This window comes from Moschus berezovskii, chromosome 12 (assembly GCF_049115385.1).
Source record: "Moschus berezovskii isolate FMDL1 chromosome 12, NW_MosBer_1.0, whole genome shotgun sequence".
NCBI classification, from domain to species: Eukaryota; Metazoa; Chordata; class Mammalia; order Artiodactyla; family Moschidae; genus Moschus; species Moschus berezovskii.
In genome coordinates, this window is record NC_142471.1 from 66048669 (window position 1) to 66068319 (window position 19651).

At 42.0% G+C, this 19651-nt stretch overlaps 1 protein-coding gene across 1 annotated transcript in view; it reads right to left on the reverse strand.

Annotated features, from left to right (window-relative positions):
- Positions 1–10243, reverse strand: part of HPSE2 (heparanase 2 (inactive)) — a 714911-nt gene extending 704668 nt beyond the window's left edge. The window contains exons 1-2 of the mRNA XM_055424904.2: positions 9871–10243; positions 6810–6967 (exon numbers count right to left, since the gene is read on the reverse strand). Of these exons, the coding sequence (XP_055280879.1) occupies positions 6810–6967; positions 9871–10160 (448 nt within the window). The 5' untranslated portion in view covers positions 10161–10243. The remainder of the gene's footprint in view (positions 1–6809; positions 6968–9870) is intronic.
- Positions 10244–19651: the final 9408 nt, after the last annotated feature.

Consider the following 19651-nt stretch of genomic DNA (forward strand, 5'->3'; position numbering starts at 1 on the left):
CTGAAGTGATAAGAGGTCAGGAGTATATAATTTGACAACTGTACCTGGGGCTCATTCATCTTCTCAGCCTCAGCACCAAACGAGCCTGGAACTAGCTTCCTGTTCAATGAGTAAATTCATGAGTGAATAAACATGAAATAGTAGCCTGTTTTTACTCTATAAAAGAAGAGTGATAAAAATTATCATGCAAATCCTAAAACCTATACTTTATATACCCTATAAGAACCAAATTAGTAATTTAGTTTTAAATTATCTGTCCTTCAAACATGCTTCATAACTCAAACCTCATCAAGGACAGTTGTAACACACTTTAGCTAAAGTATATGAAATCGTGCAATGATTTAGAAAAGAAGAACGGGGAAGGGCAAGGGTCATTGTCCATATTGAAAACATGTCCTTCCCTTCTCCAATAGAGTAAAAATATTTATAACAGCCTCTAGTTTCCTATCGGAGAAGGCAATGGCAGCCCACTCCAGTACTCTTGCCTAGAAAATCCCATGGATGGAGGAGCCTGGTAGGCTGCAGTGCACGGGGTCGCTAAGAGTCGGACACAACTGAGCGACTTCACTTTCACGCATTGGAGAGGGAAATGGCAACCCACTCCAGTGTTGTTGCCTGGAGAATCCCAGGGATGGTGGAGCCTGGTGGGCCACCGCCTATGGGGTCGCACAAAGTCGGACACAACTGAAGCGATTTAGCAGCAGCAGCAGCAGCAGCAGCTAGTTTCCTATAGGGCTAATTCCATTTTACTATGCTTAAAATTCAACATTCCCATCATCTGATCTGGATTTACCCAACCGAACTTTACTCTTCCACATGTACTTTCTTCTTTTTTAATTACATATTTTGAAGCTAACAAAAATACATTACACTAGAACTTCTTTAAATCCAAACTAGACATTCGAGAAAAATGAGCTTTTCTTAGAATATTTTCTAATACGTGCTTTTCATAATTTAAATTATACATATTTCTGAATTAACAAAAGTATGCAAATAGGCTTCTATAAAAAGAAATGTTATGCTTCAAGCAATATGAGCTAATATAATTTCTAACATGTACCTTCTATTTAGGCAGGGTGGTTTCCTTATTGCCCAAACACATAATTCGCCTTTGCCTCACGCTCTTTCCTTTGAATGAAATGTCCTCTCTCCTCATCTCTATATTTCACAAGGCCCAACCTAACTCCCACGTAAGTCCAGCCAGTACTCATCTCTATTCTCCCTGTCACACTCTGGTGACCTATTTTGTTCCACTTAGCACTTCTATATCCTATATTATCTTTGTGTTACTCTTCAGTTTTATCATTATAAATGTTATCTCACTAACAAGCCATTCAATCATTGATAGCTGGGACAATGTCTTTTGAAGGGGAAAGGTCAAGTATTTTGTGGGGTATCCTTCAATTTGACTAGTGTTTTCTCATATTTACAGAGAGTTATGGATTTGAGGAAAGAATATCACAAAGGTAAAGTGTCCTCATCACATGATATCAGGGAACACATGATATCAACATGACTCATCTGATGTTAACCTTGATCACTTTGTTGAAATGATATCTGACAGCTTCTCCACTGTAAAGTTACTATTTTCCCCCTTACAGACTCTCTTCTTTAGAAACGAGTTGTTAAATCTGGCCCACACTCAAGCAGAGAACAGAAGCTCCACATCCTAAATGTATCAAAGAATTGGTGGCTATATGCTAAAACCACCACAATAATTAATACTATGAGAGAAATGTTTTGATGCTATTCAAATATCCCATTTTGCCTTAAACTACGCCTACTTATTTTAATACTGATTAGTGGATCTTGCCTACCGCAATAATTACAGTTGTGTTCTAATGTTGATATGGTACTGTATCTTTTATTTGTTTGAAAATCTGCCATTTTGTCCAGCATCAAACTAAACACAGATCAGGTAATCAATAGACATGTTAAACATAACTGAATTTCAAGAAATATTTATGTAAAATAAGGTGAGATAGTGCAAAGTATGTATGTTCAAGGCAAATATGTATTTTGGCAGTTGTGCTGTTCTTATGTCATATGTCCTGATGGATGGACTGAGAATAGAAAGACAAAGAATTAACTACCTCACCTCTACTAAAACTAGGAAAACTTCCTGGAGAAAGGAGAACAATAATATTAGTTGTATAGTACCTTAGAGTTAACAAAGTGTACTCCACATTCATTATTTAGGATTTCAGAAGCTCTCAGAAGCAAAAATTTTCAGGAAATGAAAATTGAAAACAACATTTAAATTTGTGAAAAGGTACTATTAAACTGTGAGTTGGAAAATTAGACGTAGAAACTACAAAAGGTCAACCAAGCAAAGCTAAAGACAAAGAAGAAACAGATATGATTAAAAAAAAAAAAAAAGTGTGAGTCCAGTGCAAGGCTTTAAATCAGGTGGTAAAGTTGATTTAACGCACAGTATTAAACCAAGGCACTTAGACCAAAAATAAAGAGAACACAGTTAAAATAATGAAGTACGTCATTAAAATAAATATTAAGAATGGACTTCATGGGAAAATGCATTGAAGGTAAAAAGTGAATAGAATCTTTATGTATGTGTTTATACATTTCTTCATTGGCAACCTCCATTTTTCCAGTGCCTTTAACATGCTTTTAACCTAGTAGGCATCCAGAAATATTTGCTGAAGTTCTACTCTGTGTCAGACAGAATGCTAGACATTTTGGGATATACAACAATTAGATATGGCCCCTTCCTATTAATAATTTACATTCTATTAAAAAGTAGAACAAGACAGAAGGGGCCAAAAGAAAGAAAGCTGCAACCATCCAAAGAAAGAAAAGATAACTATGAAATGACCTGTTCAGGAATGGCTTGTGGAAATAAGGGGCACTTGCAGAACTGGGTAGAGTGGGTAGTAAGATTTTAACAAAGCCAAGAAAAAGGCATTTAAAGGACAGACAGAATGGCTGAACACAAGGGGTTGAGATAAAGGTGAAATAAAGGTGAGATAAACAGTGAAAATCAAGCAAGACTGCAATAAAAGGTATATGAAAACCTAAGAGTACAAAAGATAAGCTGAGATTTTAAAAAAGTTTTGAATGGCAAGTTGAGGAGTTTGAATATTTCCTGTAAGCAATCCAAAAATAACCAAAAGATTTCCAGCAAAAGAATGACATGATGAACGTGATATTTTAAAGATATTAAACTGGCTTTTGATGTGCACAATAAATGGTATGTATCTTGCTTAAAGATGATTACGGCAGTAAAGAGACAGGCATACAAATAAAGCACACTGGATATATAACAAAGAGGAACAGACTGTAGCAAAATAAATTTAAGAACAAAAGATTAACCTAGGATTTCTTTGTTAGGAGCAAGAATAGCATAACATCACATAGAACCGAGAGGAAATTAGGCAAAGGGTAAGACCCCAAAGTATGAAGAATAATCCTATTTCCTGTTTTCATTTCTTCCATCATGTTTGTGTGAAATTCAAGTTGCCTAAGCTAAAGTGGAATAGGTAACTATATTAAAGGACTAACTAGAGAAGTTCCCAAAGTGATATATAAACAGTGACTTTAGAAAGAGGAAATGCAGCTGCCTTAAAATGCTTTAAAAGTATTCATAAATTACAAGCCACATGACTTGCTAATTGCTCAGTTAGTCCAGGGAAAAACAACAAAAACAAAAAATCACATCAAGGTAGCAATACGAATGCATTACCAGAAAAGTGTACATTACCCAAGCTGGGTATCAGTTCATTTAAATGTTAGTATATAACAAAACTAAATACTAGTCTCTTCTCTCATTACCACACACACAAAAAAATAGTCACTCTTATGTTCTCCACCTCCACTTCTTAAAGAGAATTCTCCCTACATTTTCTTAGTCCTCTCAAACAATTCCCTAATTCTATCTCCTTTCTTCTGTATAAACTTTGGTCTACTGCATTTTATTTACTTCTTATTCCACTTTAAAATATCAAATATATATATTATAAATTTTCTGAAGCTGCCTTTAATAAAAGTAGGACTGTTTAGCCTTCATATTTAGCCTTTGCAGTTGACAAAATATTTTATACACATTACCTCTCAGAACCCTCACAGAAGCAATGCACAGCAGGTATTATCACCATCCATATATTACACAGAAGCAGCAAGCCCAGGGCCACATATTCATAAGTGATAGAGTCAGGCCTGAAATACAGGTTTTCTGAATCCAAATTCCGTATTCTCCTCCCTGTGTCACTCAGTTTCATCATGTGCCAGTAGCTATATCTAATTATTCAAAATGTATGTCATTATTCTATACTATGTTTAAGCCAATACATCTTTTTTAAAAAAAAAAAATTAGGTACTTATGCCCAAAAGGCCCTATTATACAGCCATTTACTAAGAAAACCTAATTATTTTAAGAAGCTCATTATGATGATAGTTATCACTGGATGAAAAGTGATGACTGAAGTATAATTTTGCAAAATTGCTGAGCCTATACCAAAACCATTTTTGCCTTTACTTCTGCAACACAACATGTAACAACAAAGACAAGAGGGGTGATTTAAGGATATGTGAGCATCAAAGGACAGAAACAGGGCATTCTTACTCTCTTTAGCTGTGCAAAGGCCTCAAATACTGATATAGTTCAGAGCATCTTATTACCAGGGAGACATAAATCAAAAGGAGTTCAGCTAGGAGCAATAAAACAGATTAGTGTCTGGAAGGACTGACTTTAAAGAAAGTTTTAAAAGAATTAAATCCAGGTAGTCTAGATAAAAAAAAAACAGCTAAGAGGAAGCCTTTTTTTGAAGCTGACACTCACAACAAAGAAATTATTTTGAAGATAAATGTCTAAAACAATGCAAAAAGGAATATCCACATATTTGGAGAACATAAAGGGAAAATTCAGGAGAAATTTACCGACAAAAACCTATGGGACAAAAGAACTTTCTCCCACAGGAGTGGTGAAAACTACATTCCTAGAGATATTTAATACCATGTTGGACAAGACAAGAAAAGGATTCCATATGGAATGATACTGTACTGGCCCCTGAAGTGGTGGGAGGAATGAAGATGACCTCTTAGATCTTTTCCATTTCTGGTTTTTTCCTAATTCTATGAAGTTTTATGGAGCACGGCCTTCTACCAATTTCCTTTCTCCCCATGATGCCCACTTTCTCCTTTCACAAACAGAAACAAATTGTAACCTTCATTTTAAGCAGATCTCCCATTCTCAGTGAATAGGTAATATAATCCTAGGTACAAATTTCTGAGAAAAAGGCTAATTCCTAAACTTATAATAGTTTTTTTTTTTCCTCCCCCCACCCCACAGTGGTTCCTGGGACTCTTACAAGTTTTTTCACAAACTAAAGAGGAAGTAATTCAAATGGACTCAAAGAAGAGCAGTTTCATCAGAAAAACCATTAATATCCTCCCTTCTTGTACCTGAACACAAAGCTGACAGTGACCCTGGGAGCTAAAAAACACTGGGTCAAATTACCATCAGAGCTGCTGCTCAGGATTATCTTTTAGCTCTCAGCATTTGATGCTGAGTGACAGCAAAGTCTACCTGCAATCCACATTTTCATTGCAATGACATTTACCTTTGAAAAGATGTAGCCTTAAACACCTACACACTTGGCAAATGTTGTAAAAGAGTAAGTCTGATTCAGGGTTCAAACTCAAGAAGCCTCAGCCTTGCCCTCTTTCTCATCTGACACTTTAAAAAAAAAAAATGTTTCTCAGCCAACCTTGAAATAGATCCCAACTCTCCAGAATTCCTGTTCAGTGAAAGCCCCAGAAAATACAACAGGCTTTTCCTCGTTTTGCTGATTTATAAGGACAAGATGTAACAAAATCCAGGGAGCTCTGAGAACATGTCCCTGAGCCCTTTAAAAATAAAACTGTAGCTCACTTATGAAAAGGGACAGCAGGGTAGAGATAGCCCTCCAGGAATGGACACTAATGCTTCTTCTATGCAATCTAAACAACCTTAGTGGCTAAAGACCCAACAATTGCCATCTTGCCTATTTTACCCGTACAGAAAGTTCACTGATATTAAAACCAAACCCTCTAAACAATTTTTTAAATACCATTTTCACTTTTCCCTAGTAAAAATGAGACTGTTCGTATATTAAAAAAATGATTGGCCTCTCAGAATAGGATTCAGAGTTTTCAAAGCCCTTCCAACACTCAACTCTGATCCTGGCAGGAAAAACTGGCAGTTATAATCCCATTTTGAAACGTAGCGGGTGGGAAAGTGTGACTCTAAGATTAGGTGGTCTAAAGGAGAACTCACTGCAAAGATTTTCAAACCTTTCCAACAAGGGACCAATCTAAAAGGGATTGTTCCAGAAAATTTTAGTGGATTTCAAAAACTGCTGAAGACTTCGGTACCCTCATCTCAGGAAAGCAAGGAATAAGAAAAACAAAAGGCAACTTTTCCTATAATTTCAGAAAGGAAACGTGACCCTGACCCTTTAACAGCCTACGAACCTGAAAGAATTTTCTCAAGAAATTCTTTGAACCTTCTCCCCACAGGACTAGTCAGCCAGAAGTTTTGGGTACTAGTTCTGGGCCTCTGACTGAGACTCATCCGCCCAAGAAAAGCCATGAGCCTGGACAAGGAGAACCTGAGGAGACCCCTTTACCTAATCACTTCAGAACTCCCACACTCCTGTGTCCCCTCGCCTACAGCTACCAGTTTTTCAGGTGAGCTCCAACCTGGTCCTCCTCCAAATCTGCACGCCCCCTCACACATATACACGTACACAGATTGCTCCCCCGCACTCCCCAAACTTTACCCACCCAACAAAAGTGGGAACCAAGTTTCTCACCATCCTCATAGTTTTTGAGATAGTAATCCGGGCCGGGACCACCACGGCTTTTTGCCGGGTTCCTCAGGTTCTGGAACTGCAGGAAGTCGGTCCTTTTGCCCCCGAAGCGCAGAAAGGCGGGCGAAAGTCCCCGGGCCAGGGTCACCAGACGCTTGGAGCTGCAGGGGTAGAGAAGGAGAAAGGAAAGGATACGGGGGACAAGCGAGAGGCCGCAGGGCACCAGCAAACCCCTCTCTGCACTCTCTGTGGAGTTTCGCCTGGCACCCTAGCCCGTCCAGCTTTGGGCCGAAAGACCCGGCGCTGCGCCTCCTGCGCCCAGAGGGTCGCGGCCCCCCTCCCTCAGGCACCCCGACGGTGCTCACCGAAGGCAGTATTTACAAAGAGTTAGACTGTTAGTTAACGGTGTGTGCATAGGTGGGGGTACGCTTCTGCTGAGAATACGGGACTAAGGCGCAGTTGCTGGGCTTCTGTCCCTGCCGGGAAAGCGCTCCGAAAGGAGTCGCGCAGCGCAGGGACCTCGGGCTCCGACTTTTGCCAAACTGAAAGAGGGAATCTGCCTCCTCTGCCCCCAAGGGCAACCGCAACCTCTATGCAGAAGGTGAAACCCGCATTCTTTCTCTCAGACCAGGCACCTGACATCAAGTTTTATTCTTTTTTTTTCCAACGCCAAAGTTGATTTTCCTTTTCCATTACCTTATAACCCTGCATGCATCTCCCAAATCCTTGTCTTTCTGAGAACACTCCCCACACCCGCCTTGAACAGTAAAAGCAATGTCTCTTCGGTCCCTGAAATAATTCAGCCAGATCTCAGGAAAGGTAACGACCTTCTCTCCACCCCCTAGTTGGGCTCCATCTTTTTCCATTTCCACTTGGGATCATTTGGAAGCTCTGAGGAAAGTGAAGTTTGCCGAAATGTGGAACGTGCGCGTCGCAGCAGACTCTGAAGAGCATCAGAACAATGGCATTTACAGCTATTTAGGTTCAGGATTTCCATAAATAGGTTTTTTAAAAGCCAAACGCTAATTAGGGAAGGCGCAGAGAACAAGCAATGCTGATGCGCTTAATGCTAAGGGCATCAGCTATTGAGTTTCGGATTTCTACGTTATTTTTAACGCTTTTCTGGTTCAGGTTCTGAAAATCCAAATCCAAATGGTCCTAAAGAGTATCTTGAAGACGGTGGATAGGAAGGGGGGTGGAGGGGTGGACAACGGAGACTCCGATTTCAGAGTTTCTGACAAAAGCTGTGGCCGCCCAGAGAAGTACCAGTAGGGAGAAGGATCCCCTGGCCGTGGACTCCAGGACTGCGTTACCAGGCGGGTGCAATCGGGCGTCGTGTGGGCCCACGGCTGGCTGAGGAGACCGCCGCGCGAGTCCGGCCCCGCGGAACCGGCGTTTCCAACAACCGTCCAGCCGGAAGCCTGCACAGCCAATGCAAATACGCCCCGCCACGGCTTCTTTCCCGAAAAGCCGCCTTCCACAGTCTTTTCTGCGGCAAGCATTTAGCGAGAACAGTAAAGGTTTTGTTGTTGTTTTTAAGATAAGAAGCAAAAGAACTCCAAAGGAGTCCGCGCAGCTGGAGAACCGCGATGCAAGTAGGGAGTGTAATCGACAGCCACCGCCCCCCCACGCCGGGCCCCCCCACCTCCCCGGACGAGCTCAAAGACGCGCGCTGCTGCAAGGAAGAGCTTCCGAAGAGGAATCCGGGCCGCGCAAAGCTGTTCCCGCCCTCCCAGCGGAGGCGCGGGCAGGAACCGAAACGGCCTCGGCAGCCGCAGCAGCAAGCACTCAGCCTTCCCGCAACGCTCGCTCCACGTGGAAGAAACGCCCCAAACTGCGCTTCCCGCTACCTGCAGCGTCCTCCCGCCGGGCCGAGGTCAGGGGAGACCCGGAGAGCTGAGGGGCGGGCGCACGCTAGAAGCAAACTCGAATTTCGGGGAGAGTGAAAGATACTCACGAAAGACGCACGGCGGACGCGGCCTCAGGGCAGAGCAGTGAGACTGAGAGCGCTCGGAGCTCTTCGAGGGAGCCCACGGCTGAGCTCCAATTTGGAGGGAATTTTTTAAAACTCAACACTTATATTCGACATTGTGGACAATTTATTTTTTATTTGTTTTTACAATGCAACTCTCCCCCTGTTGTGAAGGGATCGTGGTTGCCTAACTGCTGAACAATAATAACCGGGGAGAGGGTGCGCCCCAATTAAGAGCCCAAGCCCTAGAGTAATGTAGAATCCACGATTATAAATCTCCCGGCTTCCTAATCCACCGGTGCGAGACTCAGACCTCCGAAACATCCCTAGAGTATTTCTAGGACCCTTTCCGCTCTCCTTATATATGCTATGACCGCAGCAAGGGTTCTTTCTTTTTTTCTTTCTTTCTTTCAAGAAAAACTAAGCTATGCAGTTACCGCAGATTTAAGGAGGAGGGACTAGGGAAGCATTCGGTCTATTAAAAGTATCTTTCAAAGTCCTTAAGTTTGGAGAGGATAGCAGAGGATATAAAATTAAAAATCCGAACCAATTTGCCCACCGCTCAAGCCTCTGCCTAGATTGATTCTCTGTCTGGAAGTGGGAGAGAACTGACGAAACGATCTTTCCGTGGAAAATTCCACTTTCGTGCGAATCCCGCTTAAACATTCACAGACACACGCAGACACGCACTGTCTCACACACACCCATTCCTCTCGGGTCTTTGTTGCTCGAGACCTTTTCTTCGCTTTTGTAACTGCCCTGAACCTCTTGTTTCTCTTCAGAAGGAATCCGGGAGGCTAATTGTGGATATATGTAAGCACAACATTTTTTCAGTCATAACTGATAAGTTTCTGAAATGCCTTCTGCATTGCAAACATGTGCATCTTAATAGAAAACATTGCTTTTCTCAATCACTAGTTACAGCCTCACAGCAAATATTCCTGGAGGAGGAAAACCTTTCTTCTCTTTGAGACATCCGCCTGGTGTATTTTGTTCCTCTTCTTCTTCTTCCCCCTTTGGAATGGGGGGATAGGAAGGGGTGGGGGTTGCTACTTTAAAAAAAAAAATGATCCATCGAAGCCCCTGCCTTACCTTAAGAAATCGAGCCAGCCATCATGAATGATGGACGGATCCAGCTGCAGAGAGAGGAAGTTCTCATTGACTGTCCTGACTGGGTTCTTGGTGCTCACATCAAGTAGAATCAGGGTCTTTTCCTTCATACCTGGAGCTCTGTCTACAGGCAAGGGTCTCCTGTCTCCAGCTTGGGAGGAAAGGGAGCGATGGAGCAACAGAGCAAAGAAGAGAGCCACCGGGGCTAGGCACGCGGGGGGGCGGGAGTTGCTGGAGGGCATGGCTTCAAGGAAGGCACAGAGCACCCTCATTAAATCCCTCTGATTTAAACCTCTCTTCCTACAGGGTCTCGCTGGTGACTAATTGTCCTTATCTAAAGTGTGTCTGTCTGCCTCCCCCCCCCCTTTTTTTTCCCTTCCTTCCCCCCCTCTCTTGAGCTCTCTCTCCCTTTTTTCTTTTTTTTTTCTTCAGTGTTTTGGTGCTGGTGGAGCGAACTCACGCCCCTAGCCAGCCTTCTCAGAGACTCGTGCCAAGAGTACTCGTTCACCAGCACCGCCCCTTTAAGAGATTTCGACTGCAGACATTTTTTAACTTTTTAAAGGTAAGGGGGTGGAGTGGGGGGGAGGCGGGAAGTAAGAGGAAGGGGTGGTGTTGTACCCTCCTGATTTAACCCTCTAAGCTCGGGAAGCGGAAGGAGGGATCGAAACTATACCGTTGTAACACTTGGGGTACGGGCGGGACGTCTTGTTTTTACTTCCCTCCCAGTAAGGCTCTAGGGAGGGCGATTCTAGCTGCTACCCCGACGCGAAAGCCCCTGCGCCATGGAGTCCAGGCTGCACCAGTCGCTCGCCTGTTTGCTCTGACAGCGTCAGGCATTTCGACTGCTCCAGGCCCTTCTCTTTGGGGTAAAGCAGCGAGAGCAAGGCTGGTTATGTTGCAGAGGGGTCCTGCAGTGGCGACTGTGATTCCTGCCAAAGCACAGAGAGCAAAGGGAGATTCTATGGATGCAAGTATGGACCTCTGCGACGCGCTGGGCAGACACACAGAAGCCGCCTCTGACCTCGATGGGGCAAAGAAAGACTGGCCAGAAGGAACACACAGAGTGACCAGATCAAAAGGTTTATCTGCCCGTATGGGTAAAAGGCTGCCCATGGTTCCCATCTGCCTGCAGCGGAGGCCAAAATGTCTTGGGGGGTTCACTATATGCTGACTTAGGCCAAGTCAAACCAACCCTGTCTGTGCTTGCCTAGGCTGGGAGGCGTTGTGCCCATCTGAGCCACTGGTTGACTACTCCACTGCAGCAGCAGAGCCACCCCCTCAGCCCCACCTCTGTATCAACCTTGGGTTCATTCCTCCCACCGGGAATTACACCTTTCTGGTGCCAGAACAGAACAGTAACACAATTAGGTTTCCAAACTCCATCGGGAGCCAAAGCCAGAATCTTCCCACACTTGGTTCCTGGATGCTCCAGAACAGCCAAGAGCTACAGGGTGCACCACCCACCCTGGTTCATGGATCCCCAACCCACAGCACCTCCTAGGGTGCTAGGATTGAGCCTTAGGTCCCCAGTTAAAGTGAAAGAGAGAGGCCAGACCTGGTTTGCTGCAGTCACACTGTCAGGTTCCACCTTTCGGCTTCTTTCTGGAATAAAATGGGGCTTCTACTTGGCAGATGAAGAGAACTACTTTATGTGGTATGGGGTCTGCATGAGCCTCCCAGGGCCTACTGATATCAAACATGCAAAACTCTTAAAATGCAGAGCCAAGGTTTTCCCCAAGGGTTCATGAGCCAAGAGCAGCATCAAAGCCATCAAAAAAACGGTAAAATGGCAACCTACCTCTCCCTCCTTCCCCTCAACTGAAGTTCCCTGAAGAGCTTCTACCAAATTAATCAACCAGGAAATAGAGCTTAGGTGGGTTAGACTGGGAAGTGCCATGAAGACCTTTTAGGAGGTCTGCATAAAATGAGACGAAAGTAGGAGAAAAAAAAAAAGCCCAAAGCATATTATTTAATGATGATATTTAAAATGAAGATGTTAATATACTGAAGAATTAGAGGTGATCTGTGGCCCTAAGACATGCTTCCCACAGTCCCTAAAAGCGTCTAACACATCTAGATCCTTGAAAATATGTGTGTGCTTCTATGTAAGGGTGTGTGGTATGGTGTGAGTTTCAATAGAAATAATTGTAATTTTTAAATGTGCACTGAGCAACTCCTAGAGATGAGAACAGCCTGTTGAACAAAGGTTTTTACTTACCTTTGTATCGCCAGAACCAGGCACTTAGTAGGCATTCAATAAGTGCCTGTGAGCTAAATTAATGGTAAATCAAATCATGCTCAGCACACTAAAATCATAGACTACTCTCAAGAAGAATGTGAAAATAAATGCATAGTTTTATTTGTCACAGTAAACTTTTAGGTTTCTTTTCAGTAATTTGTTTTCCCAGTTATTAGCATTTTTCTGGTCATCTCCTTTAGGAAATACTTATCTTCCAAATTCAGAAGCCATTAGTTCATTGCTTATACTCAAAATTAAAACTAATTATATATTTTTAACAAGAAGTCGGATTTTCCAAGGGCTTAAACACCTCCTGGATTACAAGTGAATGTACTTTCAGAAGCCACATTAATTGGGACCAGAGGAAGACCACCTGAATGAAATAAAGAAATCACTCACCCACTGCTCCTGCTAAGTCGCTTCAGTCATGTCTGATTCTGTGCGACCCCATAGACTTGGCAGCCAACCAGGCTCCGCCGTCCCTGGGATTCTCCAGGCAAGAACACTGGAGTGGGTTGCCATTTCCTTCTCCAATGTGTGAAAGTGAAAAGTGAAAGTGAAGTCGCTCAGTCGTGTCCGACTAGTAGCGACCCCATGGACTGCAGCCCACCAGGCTCCTCTGTCCATGCGATTTTCTAGGCAAGAGTACTGGAGTGGCTTGCCATTGCCTTCTCCACACTCACCCACTAGATGTCTATAATTAATATACCTTTCAAAAATAGCTACTGTTGTGACTAGGAATGAACTTGGTTATAATGAGAATCTGCTTAATTATGAATTTTATCCACAGTTTTTGTTATTAACTCAACCATTCAGTAATTTCTTGGTGGCCTAGTTAATTACTTTAACCAGTATTCAATGTCCTCACCAGAACCTGTATGTAGTATAAAAATCAAACCCAACAAAACAGTGTTTTTTTTTTCTTACTTCCTGAAGAAAACCATCTCTCTAGTCTGGCCACTGAAACTCTAGCCATGTCCAGCCTAAGGACATCTAGGCAAATAAAGTGATTCCATACCATTTAAGGAGTCCCAGGTAGTCCTGACTGACTCTGAGATGACTTGTTTAGTCCTTTAGTCTAGTTTGGGTATAACTCTCCACAGGGCTACTCTTTCCAAATAGGACCTCCCTCCCCATATCACAGTTTTTGTCTTACCTCTCATCTAACCCTAACTATATTCTGTAAGTAGCTCATGTTAATGTGTATATTGATGTTTCTATCCTATCTTCTGTGTGCCAGGTGATAACAATCTATCTCTCTTCTGCCTTAGATTGTAATTTCCTAGGGGATAAGAATTGGGACTCTATAAAATATGAATTACTGGGAACTAGATGCATTGAAATCTCTCCTTGGAAATGCTCTTCCTGGTGTTACTGAATGGTCCTTGGTCCTTATAGATAAATTATTTTGCTTTCTGGGAGTCTAAGTTTCCATATTTGTAAGAAATCTTGAACATTAACTGGGCCAGTGATTTCTAAACAATAGGATTTCAAAATAAGTATTAGTGTGGAAGAACCGACATATTTGCCAAATTTTTATTTTGTCTAGTAAGAACCTTAAATATATAAAGTAATTACTATTTTTTCCCAAAAGAAAAGGACATTAACAGCCAAAAAACAGCTGAAATGATATGTCAACATAAACAGCAAGTGTGTAAACTGAATAAATTTAGCTTCATAAAAAATCACTATAATATGTTATCATTTCATCTCAGAGCAGTGGAAATATGCCAGTGACCAACATGGGTACTATGATTGGCGACTGGAACTAATGATATATTCTGTGTTTATGGCCAAATTCTACTTTGTTACATACAGTCAGGATACTTTTTAATGATGGTCATTGTGACTATAATAATTTCTTTCCAGTCTCCTATGCTTTTTCATTTTTAGCTTGTCACAAACTCATTGACTCCCTTTCCTTCTATTAAACATTGAAAATCATTGTCATTTCAATACCTGCTTTCCCCTTCTGAGAGAACTATTCCTAAATGTCTAATAACTAGAAAAAAAAAAGAAAAAATATTCCTTCCACCATAATGGGACGGGAAGCATGAAGCTACAGTCCACTGTGTCACTGCTGCCTGGGTATTTGTCCATGATGACTACTATTTATTGAGATCTTATGGTCCACGCATGGTGCTCAGGAAAATCTCACTGATCTTGAATAAATCTGAGAGGTAGATACAGTTCATTATTACACCTAGTTTGCATATAAGAAAATGGAGACTCAGACTTGTTAAGCAACAAATACACAGCTTATAGATGTTCCCATCACTTCGTGGCAAATAGATGGGGAAACAATGGAAACAGTGACAGACTTAATTTTCTTGGGCTCCAAAATCACTGCAGATGGTGACTGCAGCCATGAAATTAAAAGATACTTGCTCCTTGGAAGAAAAGCTATGACAAACCTAGATAGCATGTTAAAAAGCAGAGACATTACTTTGTTGACAAAGGTCTGTCTAGTCGAAGCTGTGGTTTTTCCAGTAGTCATGTATGGATGTGAGAGTTGGACTATAAAGAAAGCTGAGTGCCGAAGAATTGACACTTTTGAACTGTTGTGTTGGAAAAGACTCTTGAGAGTCTCTTGGACTACAAGGATATCAAACCAGTCCATCCTAAAGGAAATCAGTCCTGAATATTCATTGGAAGGACTGATGCTGAAGCTGAAACTCCAACACTTTGGCCACCTCATGCGAAAAACTGACTCACTGGAAAAGACCCTGATGCTTGGAAAGATTGAAGGCAGGAGGAGAAGGGGACGACAGAGGATGAGATGGTTGGATGGCATCACCGACTTAATGGACATAAGTTTGAGCAAACTCCGGGAGCTGGTGATGGACAGGGAAGCCTGGTGTGCTGCTGAGTGACTGAACTGAACACAGTTAATAAGTGTCAGCAAGGACTGAAACCCAGGGCACACTGACTCCAAAGCATATGTCTGTGTTAACCACCACTCTCTAAGGCTAAAGTACTGTATCCTCTCAAACAACTGGTCAACTTGTCCCAACTTTTCATGGGAAAACCCCTGGAACAGGAGTTGGAAGACCTGAGTTTAAGTCCTGTATTTACAGAATCTACATAGTCTAGCTTTGTTATCTTGGGTACTTTTTTAAAACTGTTCTAAGTCATGCCAGGCTCCTCTGGCTATGGAATTCTCCAGGCAAGAATAGTGGAGTAGGTAGCCATTCCCTTCTCCAGGGGATCTTCCTGACCCAGAAATTGAACCCAGGTCTCCTGCATTGCAGGTGGATTCTTTACCATCTGAGCCACCAGGCAAGTCCAAACATAAGTGCTTTTGCATTTGAAGGCAAAAGGAAAAGGGGGTAGCAGAGGATGAGACGGTTAGATAGCATCACCAGCTCAATGGACGTGAATTTGAGCAAACTCTGGGAGACAGGGAAGGACAGGGAAGCCTGGCATGCTGCAGTCCATGGGGTCGCAAAGAGTCAAATACAACTTAGTGACTAAACAACAAGTCACAGCTGCTGACTCTGTAAAATTAATATCTTTAAATAAATTAACAAAATGATGTATGGAGAAAGTGCTTTATAAATCCTAAAATACTATACAGTTGTGCTACTTGCTTCTTGTTATTTCTTATTCCTTCTCCCACACTTGCCACAAATATATTCCCTTAATTGACAACTGGAGCAAGAATTAAGCTATATATAAATAACTTAGTGATAAACTTTTGGGGAAAGTCAACTCTACCTAATATGTCAATAAATGGAGTAATAAAATGAGTATGTTCCACATACGTTAACCCTGCCAGCTCTTTTGCCTATGATTGGCATCTGATAAATGAAGGAAAGTTAAATATGTTTTACATGCCTTCTTTAGTTCTCAACTGGGAGAGTGTAAGACAGAAGTGGAAAATGGACAGTTCTGGGGAATAAGAAAGACTGTGCTCTCTGTCCTGCTTAGAGGAGCAAGGGATAGCAACACTTTCTCCATATGGAAAGTTGAAGGGGAAAAGAATTTGTAACTGATTGTTACACCTCATTATATAAGAAACTCTAACTGGATTACTTTTTTCCACTGTTACCATCAACCAGTAAACTTATGTGGGGAAGATCATAACCATAATAGATGTAGTTAACTCATTAATGAGTTCAGTTTGAAATCCTTTAACATTTTTGGAAGTACGGATGACAGAGATTTGAGGAACTGCTATAGGTTTAAAAATATATATATGTTAAAATTATTAATGTCCTAAGTCACACTCACTGAAGAGATGTCCTGTCTCCCTTTTATACATTCAAGTAAGTCCTGAAAAGCAACATGTGACCCTGGAAATTTATGGGCTCTAGAGCTCAAATGACTTTGACTAAAACCCAGTTCACAGTTTACTGCCTGCTCATGTGAACCTTTGGTGAATAAGTCATTTATTCCTGCTGAGCCCCAATTTCCCCCATCTATAAAACATGCATAAATATACTTCCCTCCATGTGCACTATGAGAATTAAATGAGGTATTAGCTCCTGGCACACAGTTACTACTCAACTGTCAACATCACTGATGGGATTTCATGTTGGAAATAAATGTAATTTGCATGGATAAAATAAGACATTTATACACCTTCACCTGAAATCTAGGGTTTCAAAATAGTATAATAAGAGCTTCCCTAGTGGCTCAGACCATAAAGAATCTGCCTGCAATGCAGGAGACCAGGATTTGATCCCTGGTTCAGGAAGATCCCCTGGAGAAGGGAATGGCAACCCACTCCAGTATTCCTATCTGGAGAATCCCATGGACAGAGGAGTCTGGTGGGCTACAGTCCATTGAGTAGCTAAGAGTCAGACACGACCTGAAATCTAAGGTTTGAAAATAGTATAATAACTTATTTATATACTGTCCCATTTTATGCTCATAGTTTAGATTGGACAAGCTGTCTCCTCATAATTCAGGTAAGGAAATCAAGAGTCAAAACATTCAAAATGCCATTTCTTGAAGGACCTGAGACTAAAACCAGCTCTGCTGAATGAAAACTAGACTACACTTTCAGTGTGTTTGTTATTGAAAATACCTGAGAACTTTTACATATAATGTCCCAGGACAAAAATTCAAATAGCCTTTCACATGTTTTATAACTTCATTTTGTTGTTTATGTTGCTGCTGATGCTGCTAAGTCGCTTCAGTCGTGTCCGACTCTGTGCGACCCTATAGACGGCAGCCGACCAGGCTCCGCCGTCCCTGGGATTCTCCAGGCAAGAACACTGGAGTTGTTTGCCATTGCCTTCTCCAATGTGTGAAAGTGAAAAGTAAAAGTGAAGTCGCTCAGTCGTGTCCGACTAGTAGCGACCCCATGGACTACAGCCCACCAGGCTCCTCTGTCCGTGAGATTTTCTAGGCAAGAGTACTGGAGTGGCTTGCCATTGCACATACCTTCAAATAACTATAAGTTGTTTATATTATATAGTTTCCACTATACCACTTTCTGAGTGAGATAATTCTAAGAAATAATGCTAAAGCTAATTTCTAAGAAAGTGAAATATGTATATCATATATATTTATTTCAATTACCTCCTATTTCAGCCTCAACAATGAGAAGTTGAGCCTGTAATAAAAGAGCTGCCTGAAACACAATTGTGTCACATAAATGAATAGCTGTGATTATATTTTCTTTTGCTCCCCAGGCTAATGGCACACTCTGACCTTTTTAAATACCCTAATGTGTTTAGTTCATAATAATGGGAGTTATATAAATATTGACAACAGAAAGACTACCACAGGTTCAGTTCACTCCTCAATAATAAAAGTCAGCTGACACACTCTAGCCATACATACTTACTCAACTGAGTATTTTGCCTCTGCCTAAACTAACATCTGGGAGAAGGCAATGGCAACCCGCTCCAGTGTTCTTGCCTGGAGAATCCCAGGGACGGGGGAGCCTGGTGGGCTGCCGTCTGCGGGGTCGCACAGAGTCGGACACGACTGAAGCGACTTAGCAGCAGCAGACTAACATCTAGATCCCTAACTCTTTGGAGTAGTTTTGTCCCCACGTAAGCAGATCCAAGTTCTTCCTTATTCAATGCCAGTTGTACTAAACCGTACCTGCCTTAATACTCAACAGATCTCCAGATTCTTCTACTCCTTTTGGTCACCTAGAGATATTAACATGATGTGACTTTTAGAAAGTATGTTTCATTTCCATCAGATGCTTTAACTTTCTTTTTTGATCTTCTGAAGCCTAGCCATCATAATACTGTGTTTAAAAAATTAAAAATATTTTTCTGGGACTTCCCTGGTGGTCCAGTAGCTAAGATTCCACGCTCCCAATGCAGGGGTTCCAGATTCCATCCCTCGTCAGGAAACTAGATCCCACATGCTGCAACTAAGAGTTTACGTGCCACAACTAAAAAAAAAAAAAAAAAAACCCTTCATGCCACAACGAAGACCCCACACACCAAATCAATAAACAAATAAAAATAAATATTTTTAAAATGTCTTTCCCTTTCAGGAATATATAAAATCAATTTGAGAGTTTAGGGCAGTGATTCTTAGCCTCCATTCTGTTCCGTCGCTCAGTCGTGTCCAGCTCTTTGCGACCCCGTGGACTGTAGCCTAACAGGCTTCTCTGTCCATGGGATTCTCCAGGCAAGAATACTGGAGTGGGTTACCATCTCCTTATCCAGGGGATCTTCCCGACCCAGGGATTGAACCCAGGTCTCCCGGATTGGAGGCAGACGCTTTAACCTCTGAGCCACCAGGGAAGCCACATATTAAAATCACATGAGGAGAACTTCCCTGGTGGTGGTGGTGGTGCTGCTGCTGCTGCTAAGTCACTTCAGTCGTGTCCGACTCTGTGTGACCCCATAGACGCAGCCCACCAGGCTCCCCCGTCCCTGGGATTCTCCAGGCAAGAACACTGGAGTGGGTTGCCATTTCCTTCTCCACCCTGGTGGTGCACTAGATAGGAATCTGCCTGCCAATGCAGGGGACATGGGTTTGATCCCTACTCTGGAAAGATTACACAAGCCACAGAGCAACTGAGCCTGTGTGCCGCAACTACTGAGCCCACCCGCCTAGAGCCCCGGAGCTCCACAACAAGAGAATCCCGCCCACCGCAACTAGAGAAAGCCCACACAAAGCAACAAAGACTCAGCACAACCGAAAATAAAATAAATTAATTTTTAAAAAATCACCTGAGGAGCTTTTTAAAAATAATCGTGCCTCTGCCCACCCCCAGATATGCTGGTAACTGATTTGGAATGGGGCCTCAGCATATTCTGGATCCCTTGCTATACAACTTTATTTGGTTTCTAGTTTCAGGAAGAAAATTTAGATGAGAAAGCATATATTATTTGAATCTATTTCATTTCTAGATTTCAGATAATGAGGAGCAAGTGTCCAAATCAAAAAAAAATTTTTAATCTATTCTGTTCCTACATTTAGACAATAAAAGTTCAGATAGTGAGGGATCATCCTCAAAGGGGCAAAATTATGCAAGTACATATCACATTTCCTAGTAGCTTTAGTGGACTCTCAACTGATTATTCCTTCATTCAAGAAATGTTT